The sequence below is a fragment of the Lepidochelys olivacea genome, assembly GCF_965140295.1.
Source record: "Lepidochelys olivacea isolate rLepOli2 genome assembly, chromosome: 5".
In the NCBI taxonomy this organism is placed as follows: Eukaryota; Metazoa; Chordata; order Testudines; family Cheloniidae; genus Lepidochelys; species Lepidochelys olivacea.
The window spans coordinates 15986222-16007888 of NC_140415.1; the positions used below are offsets into that span (position 1 = coordinate 15986222).

At 45.1% G+C, this 21667-nt stretch overlaps 2 protein-coding genes and 1 long non-coding RNA gene across 3 annotated transcripts in view; 1 reads left to right on the forward strand and 2 right to left on the reverse strand.

The window, feature by feature from the left end:
* Nucleotides 1-21667, reverse strand: part of LOC311520972 (large ribosomal subunit protein uL22) — a 316080-nt gene that overhangs the window by 34019 nt on the left and 260394 nt on the right. The gene's annotated exons all lie outside the window — the stretch shown is intronic.
* Nucleotides 1-21667, reverse strand: part of LOC311520359 — a 91864-nt gene that overhangs the window by 15124 nt on the left and 55073 nt on the right. The window lies entirely within an intron of this gene.
* Nucleotides 5467-19883, forward strand: LIPG (lipase G, endothelial type). The gene is made up of 10 exons (XM_084627795.1): nucleotides 5467-5925; nucleotides 7877-8073; nucleotides 9743-9922; nucleotides 11107-11218; nucleotides 14623-14847; nucleotides 15331-15573; nucleotides 16167-16287; nucleotides 17025-17243; nucleotides 17838-17938; nucleotides 19594-19883. Exons 1-10 carry the CDS (start codon nucleotides 5832-5834, stop codon nucleotides 19602-19604), a joined length of 1503 nt encoding a protein of 500 aa, XP_084483921.1. The 5' UTR covers nucleotides 5467-5831; the 3' UTR covers nucleotides 19605-19883.

Genomic DNA, 21667 nt, shown 5'->3' on the forward strand with positions numbered 1-21667 from the left:
ATGACAAGGGTCAGATCACATTGCCCTTACCCTTCTTGACTACGCTTACTCCACAAGTAGCCCCATTGACTTCAGTGGTGTTGAACCTGACATCTGAATCTGGCCCAAGATGTGTAACAGGCAACATTTCCCATGGGCTAGTGAAAGGCTTTTGCTTTTCTGAATCCTGGCGGAGAAGTAGGGCTCTTGCCCGGTTTGGAGAGGAGGACGTTCTGGAAAAGAATCAGAAGGAAAACTGCTGGGAAAGGAGATGGTTGTTCTTTTGTATGAAGCAGGGAGCAGTGCATTGTGTGTGCTGTGGTGCTTTCTTTGGAGATACACTAAGTGCCCTGCGCAAGATCATTTAAGAGTATAATGGAGTCAGTGACTGCTCAGACGTCCCTGACACACAGGGTGCTGGTAGGTGTAGTCAAACGGAGTTCTTGGGAAATCGCGTGGAAAGAGGTCTCAGAGGGAGTCCCAACAGTAGGGTGCACGCAGCAGCACTCCATTTGCCACACTCCCTTCAGATCCTTTAGCCAGGTCGGTGTCCCTGCCCAGCAGATGCACATTCTCTGCCCTTTCCCTGTCCCCAGCTCCTGTGTGCTCCAGGGTTACTGCCGGTCAAAACCGTCCCTTCCCCCCATCGCTCCATTCATTCCCCAGCATGAGTCTGCCCCGCCCCCGCTCCCATCCGTCTCAAACCCGGATTAGGTGGAGGGAGCTGGGAAGGGAACCTGGTAACCAAAGTCTATCCCATTAAATCCTGATGCCCAAATTGCATTTTATAACTAAACCTTTTAAAAAAAAAAAAGCTGTAAATCCTTCATTCCACTTCCTCTCCAACTGGAGAAGAGGAATGAACATAAAGGGAAGCGGGAGGGGGCGGGCGGGAGGGCAGTGGATAATATATACGAGGAGAGGTTCTGTGTATTGGTGTGCATGGAAGAGAACTGAAAAGGAACCCTAACAACCCAGTATTAGGTTTCAGAGTAGCAGCCGTGTTAGTCTGTATTCGCAAAAAGAACAGGCACCTTAGAGACTAACCAATTTATTTGAGCATAAGCTTTCGTGAGTTTTCGTAAATTGGTTAGTCTCTAAGGTGCCACTAGTACTCCTTTTCTTTTAACCTAGTATTAGGTCATTACCATACCCTGGATTTCTGATCAGAGATTAAAATATAAAACTCTGATTCAGTTTTACTTGTATCCTTGGTGTGCAAATCAAAAGTCTTTATTGGAATACCTCCCAATCCCATTGTTGGGCCATTAATTTCAATAATAAATACCCTGCTAACCCCAAATAGCCCAAAGCCATCATACTAGCTCATTTTAAGAGAATGACTTGTTTGTTTGTGACTAAAGTAAAATACCTAAAGATGGCTGGGCCTGCAGAGAGTTCGTCCCAGTACGGAATCCAATCCACATTTCTTATCTACTTTCCTGCTTCTGTCTATTATATAGTTAGGCCCAAGCTAAGAAGTTCTTCTACTGACCTGGATCCAAAGTTCAGGAGGGGCCATTCAGACCCAGTGTTCCACTTTTGCCCCATCTGTAAGGTTAATGAGGCAGGTTTATAGTTATAAGAGAGAATAATTTGCAGATCCATGTGGAAATGTACATTTATTATCTGGCTAACTAAATGCACTAGTGCTGGGTAAGGGACTGTTTTGTTCTGTGTTTGTACAGCACCTAGCACAATGGGGACCTGATCCATGACTAGGGCTCCTACGTGCTATGGTAATACAAATAATAGACCTGCGGTATTGAATGGTTTATCTAGTGTTAATGAATGAAGTTCCTTGGAATTGCTCAGGATGAGAGTTTGAAGTAGCTTGTGAGTTCACCTTCAGCCCCATTCACACAGCTTGTTGCTGTTTATCTCCCATTAAAAATTTCAGTCTAGATATGTTACCTGGACCCTCTGAAGTTCTTTGATCTTTTTGATGAGATTTCACAGGACTCTCACTTTTCAGTTAGCACTTATATGGCATGGGTTATTCATAGATTTAGCACTTATATGGCATGGTTTATTCATAGACCTCATAGTGTTTAACAAAGGGAAGGAAAGTGTCACAACCCCCATTTTACAGATGGGGAAACTGAGGCACAGAGGTGGCAAAGCCACATTTTTGAAAAGTGGCTTCTGGTTTCAGATGCCTTACTTGAGACACCTTAAAGGCTTGATTCTGGGCATTGCTGAGCACCTACAGCTCTTAGTGACTTCAACTGGAGTACAGCACCTGTGTAAATCAGATCAAGTATGTCATTGGTGGGCACCCAAAAATGGAAACACATTAAATGTGAGGCCACTTTTGACAAACTGGCCTTGCCCCAGGACACACAGTGAGTCAGTGGCAGAGCACAGAGTAAAAAATAGATCTCTCGGAAAGGCTTTAAATGTCGAGAGGGAATGGTTTAGAAAGTGCATGTAAATGTCGAGACGGTAACGATTTGGAAAGTGCCTGGGGGAGGCAATTCCGTGTGAAAGGTGGCATGGAAATAAACGCTGTTGGTTTTCCAAGTAGAATACACTCCCCCCACCTCAAAACTTGACTCCCTTCCTGTCTTTTCTGCGGGGAGCTCTATTCTGGTTTACAGATGGGAGACAGGTCAACCCCTGCCTCTCAGGACAGGGAGGTGAGATGGTGAGATGGCTGAGATGAGGAGAGTAGTCATTTCTCCAGCCCATTCAGGTTACTGAGGGGAGGGGTCACTGCAGACAGTATTTTTGGTCCTTGCATTTACACTGTCCAAGCCCCTAACTTCAGAATTAGCCCCTCCATCACAAGGCCCACATTCCATCTTCCACTGAGGCAGCCAGGAATTACTCTGCCGCAATTATTCCTCCTCCTTTCCCACCATTGTCAGATAGTCTTTGCTGTGGGAAAGCTAACTGCAGTGAATGGTGGTGGGATCCACGTGTAACCCTTCAACCAGGTGGAGCTGGCAACAACCAGGGCTGGGTTCAATATCTAGGGGTTCCTTTTCAACAATACAACGCAGAACCGGCTCAACCCCCCTACTCAGTAATCCAGGAAAATTACACACCACCCCTGGGCACCTCTCAGAGGCAGTACTTCCCCTCTCACAAGCACGGAGTCTGAGTGTAGAACAGAAAGTTTTAATGAAAGAAGGGAAGTCACCCAGCATTGATTAGGGAAAATGCCCCAAGCAGGATTCATAATCATAAAACCATGAACAAAACACCCACCCGAGACTACATTGGGTAGCGTCTTTTGCCTCAGGTTCTCGAGTCCAACAACCAAAAGGTTCTTTAACATACTGCCCCCATTCTCCCTCCACCACATCCCACTCACAGTGTCAGCGAAGACACAGAGTTCAGAGCTGTATCTGTTTGTATCTGTATCTGTACCTGTGGGGGCTGGAAGTGAGAAGGCACCTTGCTTGCTCCACCATCTGAGCGCTTGCTCTGGTGTCGCCACCCTGCTGGTCGCTCCAACCCACTGGCGGGGTAACCCAACACTACAGCTCTGTCTGCTCATACCTAGGCAGAGTGGGTGTGTTCATGTAAATACAGTCTGGTCCTGAAGTCTTTTCCCCTCCCCAGCTCATCACTAGCTGTCAGGGGAGAGTTCATTCAGACCCTGCATACACATGGTTATTCCCCTCCTTCAGGAGCAATTCCAGTCTTGGGCCAGCTGCCAGTAAGCTCCAGGCCTCGCTCTTTGGAGTGCCACCCTGAAGGTTGCCACTTTCAGGGTAGAGCAAGAAGCAGTCAGTGCTCCACAATAGGGAGCAGACAGTGGCCTGGTGAGTCAGTTCCCTGGGGATACTGCAGTCAGAGCATTGGAGTGGGGAGCAGCAGTATCCCTTCCAGTACCCTGGGATGGGGGTTGTTGAAAAGGGCACAGATGCCACCCCTGGGTTTACTGGGGGCAAGTGTTGTTAAAAAGCAGCCCTGGGGGGATCCAAGAGAAGTCAGCAGCCATCCACAGAGTGCCATATAATTATAGGACTGGAAAGGGCCTCGAGAGGCCATCTAGTTTAGTCCACTGCACTCGTGGCAGGACTAAGTATTATCTAGACCATCCCTGACAGGTGTGTCCAACCTGCTCTTAAAAACCTCCACTGATGGAGATTTCACAAACCGCCGAGGGAATTTATTCCAGTGCTTAACCACCCTGACAGATAGGAAGTTTTTCCTAATGTCCAACCTAAACCTCCCTTGCTGCAATTTAAGCCCATTGCTTCTTGTCCTATCCTCAGATGTTAAGGAGAATAATTTTTCTCCCTCCTCCTTGTAATAACCTTTTATGTACTTGAAAACTGATAACATGGCCCCTCTCAGTCTTCTCTTCTCCAGACTAAACAAACCCAATTTTTTCAATCTTCCCTCACAGGTCATGTTTTCTAGACCTTTAATCATTTTTCTTGCTCTTCTCTGGACTTTCTCCAATTTGTCCACATCTTTCCTGAAATGTGGTACCCAGCACTGGACACAATACTACAGTTAAGGCCTAATCAGCACAGAGTAAAGTGGAAGAATTACTTCTGGTGTCATGCTTACGACACTCCTGCTAATACATCCTGGAATGTTTGCTTTTTTTGCAAGTGTTACACTGTTGTGTTGTCTCATATTTAGCTTGTGATCCACTATGACCCACAGCTCCCTTTCCCCAGTGCTCCTTCCTAGGCAGTCATTTCCCATTTTGTACGTGTGCAACTGATTGTTCCTAAGTAGAGTACTTTTCATGTGTCCTTCTTAATTTCATTCTGTTTTCTTCAGACCATTTCTCCAGCTTGTCCAGATCATTTTGAATTTTAACCCTATCCTCCAAAGCACTTGCAACCCCTCCCAGCTTGGTATCCTTGGCAAACTTTATGTGTCCTCTTTGTGCCATTATCTAAATCACTGATGAAGATGTTGAACAGAACCGGACCCAGAACTGATCCCCTGGTGATGGGTGCACTGGGACGATGTAGACAGACATGGGGGCAGTGGCTCAGGAAGTAGCTGCCCTGGAAGGGGGTGTGGGGGGAAGAGGAGCAGGCAAGGGGCTGGGTGGAGAAGGCAGTAGCATGGCGGGAGGGGGTAAGGGTGTTGAGTCAGAAAGCAGCACTGTGCCAGGGACGAAGCAGTAAAGCATCAGGGCTGGCTCCAGCAACTCTGGGACCCCCCCCGCTGCGGCGCCCAAGTCTAGGTCTAGAAGCGGAGTCCCCTCCTCCCCCAGAGCAGCTGCGGAAAGGGGACGGACTCAGCCTCCCCCCGGCGGCCTCCTGTTACCCCGGAGAAGCGGAGCGGGAGGACGCGAGGGCGACGTGCCCCAGCCCGGCTCTGACAAGCGGGAAGATCCCGCTGCCACCCCCGGGCACAGGACCGCAGGGGGCAGCTCAGGCGGCCTCCAGCGGCCCCGCGTGGCGGCAGGGCGGGCCGCCGCCGCCGGCAACGCCACGCTGCTCCCCGGCTCCCTCCTGCCTCGCTGCGCCGCGGGCTGCCGGCTTCATTCAGACTATTTGGAAAACTGCCGCCTCGCGTCCGGGGAGGGTGTGACCAATCGGATCCCGCAGCCACGCATAAATTAGTCAAAACCATCTGGCCATGGGTCAGGTGACTCCCAATTCTGACGGTAACAACTACCCCCCAGCCCGCCTCTTGGCAGGAGCAAGGCTTCACCGGCAGCTCTAGGCGCCTTGCAGTTGCTCCTCTCCCTTTCTCTCCTTTGAACGAGCTACGTTCTCGTTCCTTCTGGTGGAGGAGGGAGGCTGAGAAGCCGGGTGCATCTATCTCCCCGGCTCCGACTGGAATACGGCCAGCAGCAGGAAAAGAGAAGAGACCCCCCCTCACACACACACGCGCGCAAAAAGAAGAGATCCTGACTCGTTTAAGCAATGAGAAGCTCTGCTTTCCTGCTGCTCATTGGAATTGTCTTTGGCATTGCACCGAGGGACTCCGCACCGGTTGCAAAGGAAGAACTGCTGAAAGGTAACTGACACCAGCCCTTAGTGTAAGGATCAGTGCAACAGTGATTTCATTGACTTAACGCATGGACTAGACAGTCAGATTCCAGTCATTTATGTGCCCCACTTATAACTCCATGGTGACTTTAACTTGTTCTTGGCCGTGTTCCTTTGGTTGGTTCAATGCCCACTTTCATACCTTTTTGTACTGGGTATTAAATAAACTGCTATTGTAAAAATAAAGTTCATATAAGTTTAGTTTAACATAATGGTGGATTTCTCCTACCACCCACAGTCTTGATCCATACAAGGCACTAAAGTTTCAGATTGAAGGGGATAACTGCTGGGAGAGGTGGTTCCATTACTGTAATAGCAAACCTCTTAAGAGAAAACTTGATTTCTTTTTAAGTATTTGATAAGACGAGTGTGTAGAAAGCTGGAACATGCATCACGCAGTGTAGGCATGGGGTAGGAAATCGAAGTAGCCTTTTTCAGCTGAACAGGTAGACGAGCTAGTGCTCTAGGAAATATATGAAAGTTCCCTCTGAACGCTAGAAATATTTTACTCACTCTACAAGCTTTAAACAAACTGTTATGTAGATAGTGTAGCAAGGCATAAGCAGTACCCTCGAACAGCACCCCTAACTAACTGTCACTTCTTGGAGCCTGGATACAGGAAACCTGTTAGACACACTCTCACATACACACCTCTTCATAGCTAGTTCTGCTCACCTGTTCTCCTGAGCCCTGGTGCATTCTGTAAGGTGATAGAGACAAGGCAAATAGCATGTTGAGGTGATCAAGACACGTAATCTCATGTTAACGTGGGCTTGATCCTACCTGTTAGCTGTAAAACTCTAGTAAAGGGACAGTGGTATAAAGCAGGTGTACTTCCACTGAAGTCACAGGAGTTGCACGAGGGCTAAATTTCCCTTCAGTTTATAAAAGTTGCACTTACAGTAAAACTCGACACCAATTTTGAAATGAATTCTAAACTGATTCAGTGTCAAATATAGCACTTGTTGCTCCACAGAAACCCAGCTGTTAATCACTCCCTGCCTCCACTTAAAGTACAGATGGGAAGGGGAAAGGCAAATTCTGTAACCCTTTCTCAGAACTGCCATCAAAGTCAATGGGGATTTTGTGCTAATAAGGGCTGCAGCATTTTCCATGGATAATTAGATTTTGGAAGGTCAATACATTTTGGCCTATTTGAGCTGCAGCAAGCCATGCTCCTGAAAGCCAATCAACATTATCTACTCTGCATAACTGACTTACACTAATTAAATGAACAGCACAGTATCCCCCCATGGCATCCTTCTGGACACCCTCCCTCCCTCCTGTAATTCCATACCAAACTACTGTGGCTAGCAGACTGAAGTGACTGGGCAGCTCACCAATCTGTAATCAGGATAGTTTGCCATAGTGTGTAGGAGATCCTGTGTGAAGTTCAATTACAGGAAAGTGGCAGAAGTCCCAATCTTCCATTAAAGAAGCCCCAGGCCTCAGAAAAGTTTGGATATTACTGAGAAACCTGTTTTTCAAAACTTTAGAAGAACACGGCATGAAGCTTCTTGCTTTGACAGAACAAAAGCCAGCTGTTGAGCTGGAAAATGCTGCTCTACTGGATGGATGATAAGTAGGGGGATGTAGTGTCTGACTTTGAATCACTTGCAGAGGATGTAGACAAGGGCATTTAAAGAAGTTGAGGTATCCTCCCTATGCAGCTGTCTCTGCCAGCTGGTGTCTTTTAGAGGTATCTTTAGAAGTACTGTATTTTGTGTGAACCAGAAAATCACCTCCCCTTCCTCAAATTGAAGAAGTGGAGAATCTGATTTCCCATATCCCAGCCTTCGTTTGACACCAAAAGGGCAGCAAACTCTTAAAATACTCTACTTCTAAATCCTACCTTGCATCTACTTTGTTGAATAAGACCATAAAAGTAGTAACCATGCACCCTGCTGATCTGTCTCCAGATGACACTATTGCTGAGCTGCCGAAGAAAGAAAAAGAACTTGCACAGGCTCAGAAACTACAAGTGAAGTTTAATCTTCGCTCCTCCACAGTTCCAGGGGATGAAGACTGCTTTCTCTCCATAGGCCAAGACAAATGTTTAGAGGACTGCAAATTCAATTTGACAGCTAAAACCTTCTTTATTATTCATGGATGGACAGTAAGTATGGGGAATTCAATGTAGCTCTAGGCACTGTTTAGTTTTCTTTGTGCTCTTTAATTGGGCAGCACGAACGGCTCTAACAATATTATTTGGTATGCTTGAGTTTTCATGCATGTGTCTCTGTCGAGAACAGAGGCGACCCCTAGAAGGGGTGTTGGAGGGGTCAAGTGCCCAGAGGCAGATTAAGATTTATTGGGGTCCTGGGCACAAAGAACATTTGGGTCCCTCCACATCTCCTCCCGCTTTCCGCCATGGGGCCCCGCCCCCTGCTCACCCCTTTCCCCCAAGGCCCTTCCCTTGGCCTGGCCGGAAGCTGGGGCCGTGGTACGAGCAAAGTACAGAACACAAAAAGTACAGTAGCCTGTATATTCTACACAGCCTCTATATTCTGCCCAGGGAGCCTGGGCCATTGTTGGGAGCCCTGGACCTTCCACCTGCCCTGAGTGGGATGCCCTGGGGGGCAGGCGCACAGGCCAGGGGCTCTCAGGCGCACAGGCCAGGGGCTCTCAGGCACCTCAGCCCCCTGCCCAGAAGATGGAGGGCTCTGGGCTCCCCATAGCTGCCCAGGCTCCCTGGGCAGCTCTTATCACAGTCTAGGGCGGTGGCCCCCAAACTGTGGGGTATGTCCCCCTAGAGGGGCACAGAGGAAAATTTGGAGGGGAGGGGGCAGCATAATAGGGCTGGGGGAGGCACAGTGGGGCTTGGCTCAGCCCCCACGGGGGAAGGGTGGGAGCGCCACCCAGCCCTGCTCTGCCCCCAGTTCCGCTCTGCCCCCACCCCAGCCCTGCCCCAGCCCCAGCTATGGCTCTGCTCCCAGCCACGGCTCCTGGCTGTGCCCCACCTGCACCTCTGGTCATGCTGCCGACCGCAACCCCACTTCCAGCTCCAGGCCTCCGCTTCGCAGCGGGGATGGGGAGGAGGGGGATGACTGAAAAAGTTTGGGGAGCCCTGGCCTAGGGTGACCAGGTGACTGTTTTGGCCCTGGATATCTCAACTTTTTTGGCAAAATTGGGCATTTGACCCCTTTGCTCTTGCCAACTGATCACCAAAAAGGGGCTACGAGAAGTGGGGGTGACCGGCAGGATCAGGCCAGCCCTGGGCGGAGGAATGGGGCCTTGGACGAGCCACTTGTCCATCTCTGCATGGCGGAAGGTGTCACTGGGCAGAGGAGACCTGTGAGGCGGTCATGTGTCCTCCCCTTTAGATTGTGGGCCGCCCCCCCGTCCTCCAGTATGGGGAGGCCCAAGTAGTCTCTGGTGTAGAATATACAGGCTACTGTACTTTTCGTGTTCTGTACTTTGCAACCTCCTACTACTTATGCTTGAAGGCATAATTAGCATAGTGATGCATGTTGCTAGCACTTATAAGAACTCTGCAAAATCAAACTGACCAGCCCGGGTCTTTTATCCTCATTTTATATTTGTGCCACATGAAGCTGACCAAAGAAATCGAACTTTCTAAATGAAGCGTGGAGACAGTGTTCAAGAGAAGACCTCTTTTTTTTATAGAGATACTAGCGAAGTGCTGGATACAAGCACTGGTGCCTAGTTAAAGCTGTAACTGTAAAAAGTTGACCATGTAAATTTTAAAGCTTAAGGCTAACCTAATGGCATGTGTGTGTCCAGCTTTCTATGACCAGGAAGAACTTATATTTTCTCTCTTGTAGATGAGTGGCTTGTTTGAAAACTGGCTGGAAAGCCTGGTGGCCGCTCTTCAGGAGAGAGAGAAGGGTGCTAATGTGGTGGTGGTGGACTGGCTTGGACTTGCCCATCAGCTCTATACTGATGCTGTGAACAACACAAAGGTGGTTGGAGAGGCCGTTGCAAGGGTGCTCAACTGGTTACAGGTAAAACTTGTAATACTGCCCCCTGTGCTGTAGTGTACTGTATCGTTCAATTTGCACAGGGGAACAGAACGTACACCAGTTCTAGCACTTCTGGAATGTGAAAGATGGTGTAATTCTTGATCTCAGTTCAGTGGCACAGTCAAGCACAAAGATGTGCCAAATTCAAACCTAGTGTAAGCAGGAGCAACTCTTAAGTGATTCTATTCCTGCTTTAGTGAGGATACATCTGCTTACATCAGGACTGGAGTTCTGGCCAATGGGATGACCTTATCTAATGCTACAAACAAGAGCAGATATACAGTGCTTACTGAATTTAAAAGTTTAGACCCTTCACTTGATCAAAATTAAGGCCCAAGTTCTCAAGAGGTGACCAGTGACTGAGTGCCTCTATTTGCAGATGCCCCAGATTGAGACTCTTTGAGCATGTGTTCAGAGGTGCTGAGCAACAGTGCTGGAACTGGGGTAGGGAGGCATGCCCCCCATTTTTTAACATGGGTGTAGTTTGGGGGGCAGTGTTGCCCTCCAAACTGAGCTGATCCCCCACCACAAATCGCAGCCCCCTTGGTGGTGCCTCTCCACGCCTACCCAAGGCTTGCAGTTTGGGGGGTGGGGTGGGAAGTGCAACGCTACCCCCGCACCCCCCAAATGATGCCCATGTTAAAAAAGGGGAGGGCATAGCCCCCTGGTTCCAGTGTCGGTTGGCCGTCCCCACTTCTACAAACATTCTGGCGCCCTTGGTGCTGAGCACCTGCAGAACCAATTGACTTCAGTTGGAATTTGGATGCTCAGACCTCTGAAGATGTCTGAAGATGACTTGGATGTCAAGTTTGGCATCCAAAAATCAGTACCATTGCTGGAAAAAATAAAAGCTACCCTGCTAATGCTGCTACTAAGTTACTAAAGTTGAATGCACTGAAGCCCAGACTCCTCACTCCAGATAGTTTCTCAAAGCATACCTTTACTGTGACTGAAGGCTAGAAACAAGACAGGACTGACTAGTCTCCAAACGACTGAATCACCTTGCCGGTGTCTTGAGAAAACATAACAGTTACAGGCACGATCCAAAACCACTTTTACACTGGGGATGTCTAGACCTAAACTTTGCAGTTTGAGTCCCTCTTCTAGATATGAGTTATCAACTCTCTTGAAAATATGAACAAACTTAATTATTTCTACACTTGCAGGAAAAGCAGAACCTGCTGCTTGAGAATGTCCACTTAATTGGGTACAGTCTTGGTGCCCATGTTGCTGGATATGCTGGTAACTATGCAAATGGAACAATAGGCAGAATTACAGGTAAGGCTGTCCTAAAACTGCTACCATGCAATACTTTTGTCTCCTCCTGCAATATTAACAGGATTGTCAGAACCTCAAAATCTGAACTGCTTTGTTGAGATGTCTTAGTCTGGGGTTAGTAATAATTAAAGTATCCAACTTATTTTCTTTTGTAATTCTCCAGTCACACTCCTCACTGATGGCTTTTCTTGCATCTAAAGGATATTAAACTAAGGCGATTCTACCTCTCACTTTTTGCCAGAAAAAAAGATCCTTGGATTTTTATTAGTCCTGACGCTTTCTCATGAAAGTGAGACTGCTGGCACTAACTGGCTTCAGGTCCCAACTAGATGTGCAAGCTAAACACGGATTCACTCAGATGCTCTCAGATCCATCCCTGCTATCAAAATTCTAAATCTCTGAGTAGACATGGCCTACAAGCTAGCCTAAGCGTGAGAGCCATTTGCTTCCCTTTTGGCCGACTTCAAATTTTAAACTCCGCTCTTCCTTTGTGAAGAGCTACTTTGTCCCTCCATGACTCACTTCCTAGTAAAGTGCTATTGGTTCAGAAAGCCAGTAGTCTAAAGAGAAACTTTCATCTTTCCATGTGGAATGACTTGGATCTTGTAGAGATTATTTGGAAACATGGTGGGGAGGGCCTCATTGGGAACAGGACTTTCCCTGCAATAATGTGTATAGCTTAATTACCTGCTACAGTAGGGATAAGATATGCATCTCCCCATAAACACTTGCAACAAAACCAGTATAAGTGACCGGGGAAAGCAGATAATACTACCATTTGAATAAACTAGTACTTAAAGTTACTAAACAGTGGAAATTGACATTTCCACCTGGTGACCTCCAAATGTGACAAGCCCTCAATTTAGAGACAACTAGGTTCATTTTTATTAGATAAGACAAAATAGGGTAGTGGCTAGTAGTGGCTTATAACTAGGACCCTACCAAATTCACGGCCATGAAAAATGGGTCTTGGACTGTGAGATCTGGTCTGGTGTCGTTTTACCCTATACTATGCAGATTTCACAGGGGAAGACTGGCGTTTCTCAAATTGGGGGTCCTGACCTCAAATGGAATTGCTGGGGGGTTCCAGGTTATTTTAGGGGGGTCGGGGTATTGCCACCCTTACTTCTGCGCTGCCTTCAAAGCTGGGCGGCCAGAAAGCAGTGGCTGTTGGCTGGGCGCTCAGCTCTGAAGGCAGCCCCCTGCCAGCAGCAGCATAGAAGTCAGGGTGGCAATACCATACCATGCCACCCTTTCTGGCTGCCCAGCTCTGAAGGCAGCAGAGCAGAAGTAAGGGTGGTAATACCACACCGTGCCATCCTTGCTTCTGCTGGCGGCAGCTCTGCCTTCAGAGCTGGGCTCCTAGCCAGCAGCTGCTGCTCTCCAGCTGCCCAGCTCTGAAGACAATGTAGCCACCAGCAGTTGCGCAGAAGTAAGGGTACCAGTACTGCAACCCCCCTTCAATAGCCTTGTGACCTCCCCCCCCCCAACTCCTTTTTGGGTCAGGACCCCTACAATTACAACACTGTGAAATTTCAGATTTAAATAGCTGAACTCATGAAATTAACGATTTTTAAAATCCTCTGACCATGAAATTGACTAAAATGGACTGTGAATTTGGAAGGGGCTCTACTTATAACCAGGTTCCTCAGGTTAAAAATTGCCAACGTACAGGATGGTTCAGACAAAACATTTTGGTTTTGACCTATCTTTAGTTCTTAGTGTTAACCAGCTACTCTTGTCTAGACCTTATTACCATAAAGAAATTTCCTATTGTCCAAGGCATCAATATGGTGTTACTAATAGGAATTTGGATCCCTTGAACACTGGGAAAGGTCAGTTGTTCAGATTTTCTTTACTACCTCTCTCTCTTCTTCCCCACCAATCTCTCCTCTGCCAATTTACCTTCTGGATTCTGCAGTGGTTCCTCTCCCCTATAGAAATTCATGCTTCATAAACTGTCTCCTTTGCCCCTCCCGTACTAATGAACCTGTCTCCAAGTCACATCTCTTATGCCCCTACATGAAAATCTCAACTAACACACCTACCCACAGAACTTATCTTGTGTTGGAGTTACTATTTATGCAGGGTATTAGCACAATGCTAACTTAACTATAAATTCCTTTATTAAATCCAAAGGCCAAATGTTATTTATACAATTGCTGTAAACATGCCTAAATAAGTTATTACATCGAAACAGCAACAAAATATTGATAAGCATTTGATCAAGATACTAAAACAGGCTAAACCCAGGGATGCTTAGATCCATATTGGTCGGCTCCAGTGTGGTCAGGCAGGTATTAGCAATGAACCCTTTAAGAGTTTATTTTTTTTTATACCCTTTAACAAGAGATGTCATTGCCAATTACTGATGTCAGCGAAAAACAAATTTGAGACAGTTTACCCTCATTTCTAGTCTTAGTCCAGATAAGATTTACAACCACCTTTCTCCAAGGCTATTCCTCCCCTCCTCCTTTCTGACTAACGGGTTTTATTTGTTGCACCTGGGTTCACATAGGCTCTAATTTTTGAGATAACACTGGTATGTGGGGTGGGAAGATCCATGTTGGCTCATTTTAAGACAGACAATGTCTTATTTAAAACCATCTGCAGTCACCTCTATCAGTCAGAGACCTTCTTTTTAGAAACTGCCCTTATTTCATTAGTTATTTTTTGAACCTGCCACCCTCCCTACTTATAACTCATTACTTTCAAGGCCTTTCTCTTAGTTGCTAGTTAGGGCCTTTCTTTACAACACATTTCTTTAACCAAATTTAAGCTAAACTTTACGCCTCTAGTTTTATATTCATTCCACACCATGTGAAGGGATAATAAAGTGTCCTACAGGGTAAAGGCCTTCACTTGTTCAATCCACTGCTCACTCACTGCTCCTGTTGAAGTCCAGATTTAGCCCTTAATACCTAAGCACTAACAGTGACACATTTCAGAACTGTATCAACACAAACTTCCTCCATTCACAACATGAATAATGGCTAAACAAATGACCAGCTTTCTCTCCTGGTGATCAGACACCTCGTGGTGGTACTTGCCCTGGTTGCCACGCCATTGGACCCCTCTAATACAGACTCACAAGTGCCTAGTGGCTGGAGTGTCCGGCACCATGGACATTTCACTACCTTTTTTTTTTTTTTTTTTTAAAAACTTCTGTTCTTTGAATCACAGCTTCTAACAGCAGCAGTTTTGAAGGAATGTCCCTTAATAACCTGGGAAGATTCCAGCTATTAATGCACACACTCACTCCGTGTGACAGTGATTGAATGAAAATTGTACACTTGTTTTTCTAGACTGTACCCTGGGGGGTAGGGTCTGGTTGCGTCACCCTCTGCTAGGAAAGTACCTAGCAGATTTTTTGCTGCTGCTGTATTGTGCGCTCTGCTTAACAGGCTTGGATCCAGCTGGCCCTATGTTTGAAGGAGCTGATCCTCACAGACGTCTCTCCCCTGATGATGCAGACTTTGTGGACGTTCTTCATACATTTACAAAGGAAACACTGGGTGTTAGCATTGGGATCCAGATGCCTGTGGGTCACATTGATGTTTATCCCAACGGGGGAGATTTCCAGCCTGGTTGTGGATTAAGTGATGTTTTGGGAGCAATTGCATATGGGAGTAAGTTCTTATTTTTCCTATTTAATAATTGACTGGGGAAGGGGGGGGGGAAGAGACACACACCTTACATAGGCAGGTGTATTGGAATAATAGTTACAATCTAACAAGAGGCAGTTCTCCATCTAAGCTGTCTTTAGACTGCCCTCTCCTCTTGAAATCAGTAAATCTTGTAAGTCTGGTGTTAAGCATCAGGAGCTGAAAAATGAATTTCTACTTCAGGCCATGTTATACTGGCTCTGAAGTCTTGCCTTCCATCTCTACAGCTAAATGTGTTTGAACAAAAGTCTGTCAGCCTTAAATGTATTGTATTAATGTTTCATTGTTTTTAATTGAGAAGCGTATCTGGTTTTGGTTAGACTTAACTTGTATTGAATTACAATTAGTTTAACTCACTAACTTTTGCAGCAGATTGTAGGTGTTGGGGTGGTGAATGTTAAATTGCTGAAGTGTATCTTACCACCACATCTTTCTCTATTGAGCTAGATATTGGGGATGTTGTTAGATGTGAACATGAGCGAGCTGTACACCTCTTTGTGGACTCCCTTGTGAACCAAGATAAGCAGAGCTTCGCCTTTCAGTGCACCGACTCCAGCCGTTTCAAGAAGGGAATCTGCCTGAGCTGCCGAAAGAACCGCTGCAACAGCATTGGCTACAATGCCAAGAAAATGAGGAACAAAAGGAACAGCAAGATGTACTTAAAAACCAGAGCAGATATGCCTTTCAGAGGTAGTATTTTTTTTAAGCTACTGAGATCATAACCCACTCATCTCTCTGACAAAAATATTCTGTTCTCTATAAAGTTATCTCCCTCTGTTTCAGAATTCTTGAATTCAGATTTAGAATTTGGAGGGCTTAGCAGAAACTAAAATAGTACAGATGTGCAACAGATGGTGACAATAAAAGCAACTTTCATTAATACACGTGAATAAAATCTGCTTCCTGGTAGCAAGATAGCAACATTTAATATTAAGGAAGAACATAAACACTCCACCTCCCCACTAAAACAAATGTTTCCCTGACTACTTCTGTAAGAGGACACTTTCAACAATGTTCCTCTATGTAGGAACTGTGTGGGGAAGGTAGAAGATCACTAGGATTCTGCTGCAACACAAGGCTCAGGGAATGGTCCTAGAGTTCCATCTGTGGCTGAGTAATTATCAGCTTTCTAATCTGAGCTAAGGCTCATAGGCCCCCATTAAGGCTACTTGTATGGGTGATCTCGTCTCTGCCAGCTGGCACCATCTTGCAAACCACAACTTGTCATGGAATAAACAATGCCCTCTATTCACAAACTGGACTCTGTGCTTGTCTCTCTTCAGTTTACCATTATCAGATGAAAATGCATATCTTCAGCTACAAAAGTTTAGGAGAAACGGAACCCACGTTCTCAGTCACTCTTCATGGTACCAATGGCGAGTCTCAACCCCTCTCTCTGGAAATGTAAGTGGAGTTCAACTGACTCATCTCCCTATTTTGATCAGAACAGTGGGAAGGACTCATGGAACTAGAAGCAACTGTTAACAATAAAAGTAGAGTTGAGAAAGAATTATTGCTATTGTTGCAGTAGAGTCTAATATCCAAAGATCTGCTGAATGATGATAAAGCAGCAACCTAATTAGTGCCAGATTTTACTCTTGGGGAGATGAACTGCCATGTAGGAGACAGTAGATTGGCTTCCAGTCTGATACACAAATCCCTGGGCTGTAAGGGGTAATGTGCCTTGTTTCCTCTTTTCTTTCCCTACCACCAATCTTACCAAAGACCTCTCCTCTGCCTTGCATGATGGAGGATTTTTATGTGGTTTAAAAGCATCCCCCTGTAGTCTGTCCTTGGCAAAAAGCATTCCTCATCCGGGGGATTACAAAAAGGGTGTATAGTTCCTTTACTTACTCCCCCAGAAGGATGATGTGAATTGTAACTGCATGTTGCCTTAGGAGGTGCTAGAAAAATGAAGGAGCCAAATATGAGACACCCCACAAGGATAACACTAAACCAGATAGCCAGAGTCACTTTCTTTAATCAAACCAGTAACAAATTAGAACCATGATCGTCAACTGCCTGTGTGGAATGCTTGATGCTCTCTCTAAAACTCTTCTTTTCCCAACACAAGTGTTTGAGAAGTGCAGTAAGTTGCTTCATTAATGAGGAAGAATGCTGAGTCTCTGCCTATTTTTCAGACTTGAGCAAATTGGCCTGAATTCTACTAACCCGTTCTTGGTCTATACTGAAGAAGACATTGGTGACCTCTTACGGATCAAGCTCACCTGGGAGGGATCATCTCAGTCTTGGTACAATCTGTGGAGAGAGCTCAAAAGTTACTGGTTCCGATCTGCTAAACCTTCCAAAGAGCTGCAGATCAGACGTATACGTGTGAAGTCTGGGGAAACGCAACAGAAGTGAGTAGAGCAGTATTTCTTTAGGGAACACTGGTGACTTGATGGGAGTTTGAGACTTCCGAATCAAGAGTGTTCAGATGTGTCAAAGACAGCAAGAAAAGTAGCTAATGGCTGCTCAGTGAGGGACCTTTGATGGTTCAAGCAATGCCTCTGTCAGATGGCACCCTGTAGCAGGGCTTACAGTGGTGAACTTCCTGACGTTGCCGGTTAGAGAAGCTAATTAATTCAGAAGAATATACATGCTGTGTCAAGGACTTGGCTTCTTACTGCCCCTTATGTTACTTGTAAAGCACTAAACTAGAGAAGGAAACTAATTATTGTGAATGCCATTCAATAGCAGACTGATCACTGTTAAAAACTAATACTCTAGAAGGAGTGGTGAAACAGCATTCTTGAAATAGAAATGGCCCAAATCTGACAAGAATTGCCTTCCTGCCAGTGAACAGTGCTATAACTTTTGCTGACCCCTTCTCTGTCTCTAGAAAAGAATAATGGCTATGTGTTCCATTTAGAAGCTACTTTCTAAAGTGTATAAATAACTTGCATCGGTTTGTATGTGTAATGTCTCCATGGCTTCTGACCTTTTCCTTTCAGGTTAACTTTCTGTGCAGAGGATCTTCAGCTGACCAACATATCTCCTGGTAAAGATCTTTGGTTCGTGAAATGTAGAGATGGATGGCCAACAAAAAACCAAGGTAGGGTTTAATTAAATGCTTACCTTTTGAAATCTTATTGTCTAAGGCATTAAGCTGTGTATAATGAGGACAAGTATAACCAGATTGACACTGAAATTTCAGTAAGTGGGGAGAAATTTGCAACAGATGTTCTTACAGTCTTGAGCAAGAAAGCTTAATAGAACTCAGTGGACTCCTAATTACTAAAGGCATGTTCATGAAAACTCAGCTGGCCCATTTAGGGCTATATAACCGCTTCTACAAAGGAGGTACTCTAAACTCTAGTGCACCCTCCTGATCAATTCGGATTGCTCCTGCAGTGTGACTTTAAATCCATCAAGTGTTAAGTAGTGAGGATTTGATGACTCTAACTATCCTATGTAGTAAAAAAAAAAGTCCATATTTGTTCTAGATCACTCCACTGACTTCATCTGAGATACACTAGAGGTCTAGCACCTCTTGGACGTAAAGTCCAAGCTGTAAAAGAAGAGTCTGTACAACACTAATCAAAATGCAAACTGTTAGAGCTTTTGCAAACGCTGTAACAAAGCCCTGTGTAAAAAGTTTGCTTGCACAGTGACCTCAGATGGCAGAATTCTGTCTTTGAGCAATATCAGATGGTATCTAGTGCCAGATTTGGCAGAAATAGTGAATTGCTTTTAGTGTTGCTGCTGTGTGTATTAAGAATTTCACAAACGAGATCATGTGCAAAGGCCAATATAAGATTCTCATGGCAAAGGAATTGGACAATGTGCTAGCTGAAACAAATACCCAGACCTAACCCAGAAGGTACAAAGGCAGGCTGCAGTAATGCACTTTCCAGTAATGCCTACATAGCAGAAAGACAGCTGGCAAACCAGACTCTTCCTCATGGTGTAGGTTCACTCCTGGAATTACTGCTTTGGGGCTGGAATCTACCACCCTTTCTCATCTGGTGTAGTAGCTTACTTGACAAGTAAGTAGATGAGTATTAATGGATGGGCAGATTTAGGCCCTCAGGGTATATCTACGTTGCAATTAAACACCTGTGGCTGGCCCGTGTCAGCTGACTTGGATTTGTGGGGCTTGGGCTAAGGGGCTGTTTAATTGTGGGGTAGACCTTCAAGTTTGGGCTGGAGCCTGGGCTCTGAAACCCTGCAAGGGGGAAGGTCCCAGGGCTCTGACTCCAGCCTGAGCGTGAATGTCTACACCACAATTAAACAGCTCCTTAGCCTGAGTCAGTTGACATGGGCCAGCCACAGGTGTTTAATTGCAATGTAGTTATGCCCTCAGTAAGTTGTAGTTAGATTTGTAGGTCAAAGTATCAATCCATTCCTGAATACAACTGAATGTGCAGGCTCTAGAGTCAAAGATCTTAAACATATAGTTTGTCTATTAGCAATTACACTTTTTGCCTTGCATCACAGCCATCTGCAAGTCTGTCTAAATGCACGTTACACTTGGTACAAGTTGGAGTTCCCATAAAAGGTTCCAGCTCTCTGAAAGTTATTGTAGGCAAAGGTTCCAAATAAGACAAAATACTAAATTGCACCTAGTCTTCAGCCTGTCTCACGTGTCCATGGCTTGCTTTCTTACGAAGCCATATGTTACAATTTTGAACTTAAAAAAAAAAAGCCAGCTTTGCATTTTACCAGGTATTTCTTCTTTTCATCCATTTCTCCCCACTCTTTCCTTAGATCAGCTTTGAATCGCCACTGAAGGTTTTTCTGAAGACTTGCACAAAAGGACCTAACTATCCAAAACATATGAGAAGCCTACTGCAGAAGATTACATAGGTGGAGAGACATTTATGCAGTTTGTCTTAGTATCACTTACTATTCAGGACAGAGAACTCGGTCTTGTTGAACTGATGCAGGCAATGTTTCTGGTGAGGAGTGATCCATATGCATTCAGTTGCTGTCCTAGAATAACTTATTAAAATTACTAAACTCACCCTACTTAGGGGAGTCTAGTTTATGTGCATTAACCTAATTTTCCTGATCTGTGTTATGCTCTGCATAGTCTGTTCCCAGTTGTCCCAGACCATTGGAAGTATCAACAAAGTTGAGATAAATCTGTGCCTTGGTTCTAGTCTACCTATGTGCCGTAGAAGTCAAGGGGAAATTGATTTAGCTGATCAGAATAGCTGGTGACTAAGCTACTGAGGATGCATAACAGTGTATGTACAGCTTAGGAGTACTACAGAGTCTAAAATTGCACTAAACGATGTGGAAGAATGAGTAGCCCAAACCAGCAAAGTGTAAAAGGCTAAGCACAAGGTAGTCTCTCCTCTAACTTCCATCTTCTCTCCATTCTGTCCTTTGCTTTTCCCAGAGACCATTACTGTAGATCTGCCAGATATTGTAGTACACATGGCTAATCCTGTAAAAAAGTCCACTACTCCATCCCCCTCTGTTCTATCGAGAACGCAGATCCTGAAGTTATTGGCAGCTACTTTCCTTTAAAATGTTTGTTCTGATAAACGTCAGTATTTTATTTAAACAAGGACTATCCAGTACTTGCTTCATGCAGATCTTGTCCTGAACCATATAGAAGGGCAACAGCCATTGACTTACTGTATACTTGGAAGGTATCTGTACTGCTACAGGCAAGCTTGACATCATTCAGCAATATGTATTTTGAGGATGCATTCACCTCTGCAAACTGAACTTGAATGCAACTGTAGCAGCAAGGCACATTTTAAGGTTTTGTGTGAGTATGTGCACACGCAGGCACTTGACAAGGTTTGGGAACTAATTTAACCTACAACACATAACCACCCTTCCACCCCAAAAGTGTTTTAACGATATTTTTATTCCAGGATTCCAGCTAAGCTTGGTTTTGTAATGGAATTAAATTTAATCCATCCTGCGGGAAACTACTGTTCTGAAAAGGCCAGATTCTTGCAGGTACTCAGTCTGCTTAGGCCAGAGGTGACCTGACTGTCTTTTCAGGGGGTGGGGGCATTTTAATACATTTGGGATCACTCTTGGTTTTGGTGTGAAAGTGCAATGCTTTCTACACAAACACCAGAGCTGCTAGGCGGCCTGATGCTTTAAGTTATGAAGACCGTCATCAGCCACGTCTCTTTAAAGGGCCAACAAGGGTGCGTTAGTTTGGCTTCTTTCTTAGTGTCTCATTCCAACCAAAGTTAAAATAACCATACATATTTGGAGAATAGCGTGATGTTTGTCTTGGTTATATACAGTCTTCAATAATTGAAGCCTCTGGTAACTATCTGTGATTTGTCGCCATGCCATATATTTATACAGTGGTCTTGAAGCTCTATTTGTATATTTATGTTTTTTGTATGACTTTGAACACTATTTATTTCTCAAATGTACATTTGTAAAAAGTTTAAACTTTGCTTTGGAATAACAGTTTTTATAAACTTTAAGCAGAAAAATAAACAAGTCTCTTGTAGAAATAAGGTGCACAGTTTGTAATTCTGGGAAAGGAGAACACCCTGTAAGTTGGCCATGAAATCCTTCTGCCTATTTTATTCAAACTTGTAAACAATGCAGGTCAAACACTGTTGCCAGTGAAGTCACTGAGAACAGGATGTGGTTAATAAATTCCAAGGCCAGAATGAATACTGTGATCATCTAGTCTGATTTCCAAAATAATTCCTGGAGTTTATCTTTTAGAATAACGTCCAACCTTGATTTAAGAATTCAGTGACATAAAATCCACAGCATTACTTATTGTTAAATTCGTGCCTTATTTCCGGTCTGAATTTGTCTTAGCTTCAACTATGGTGTCTGAGATCAG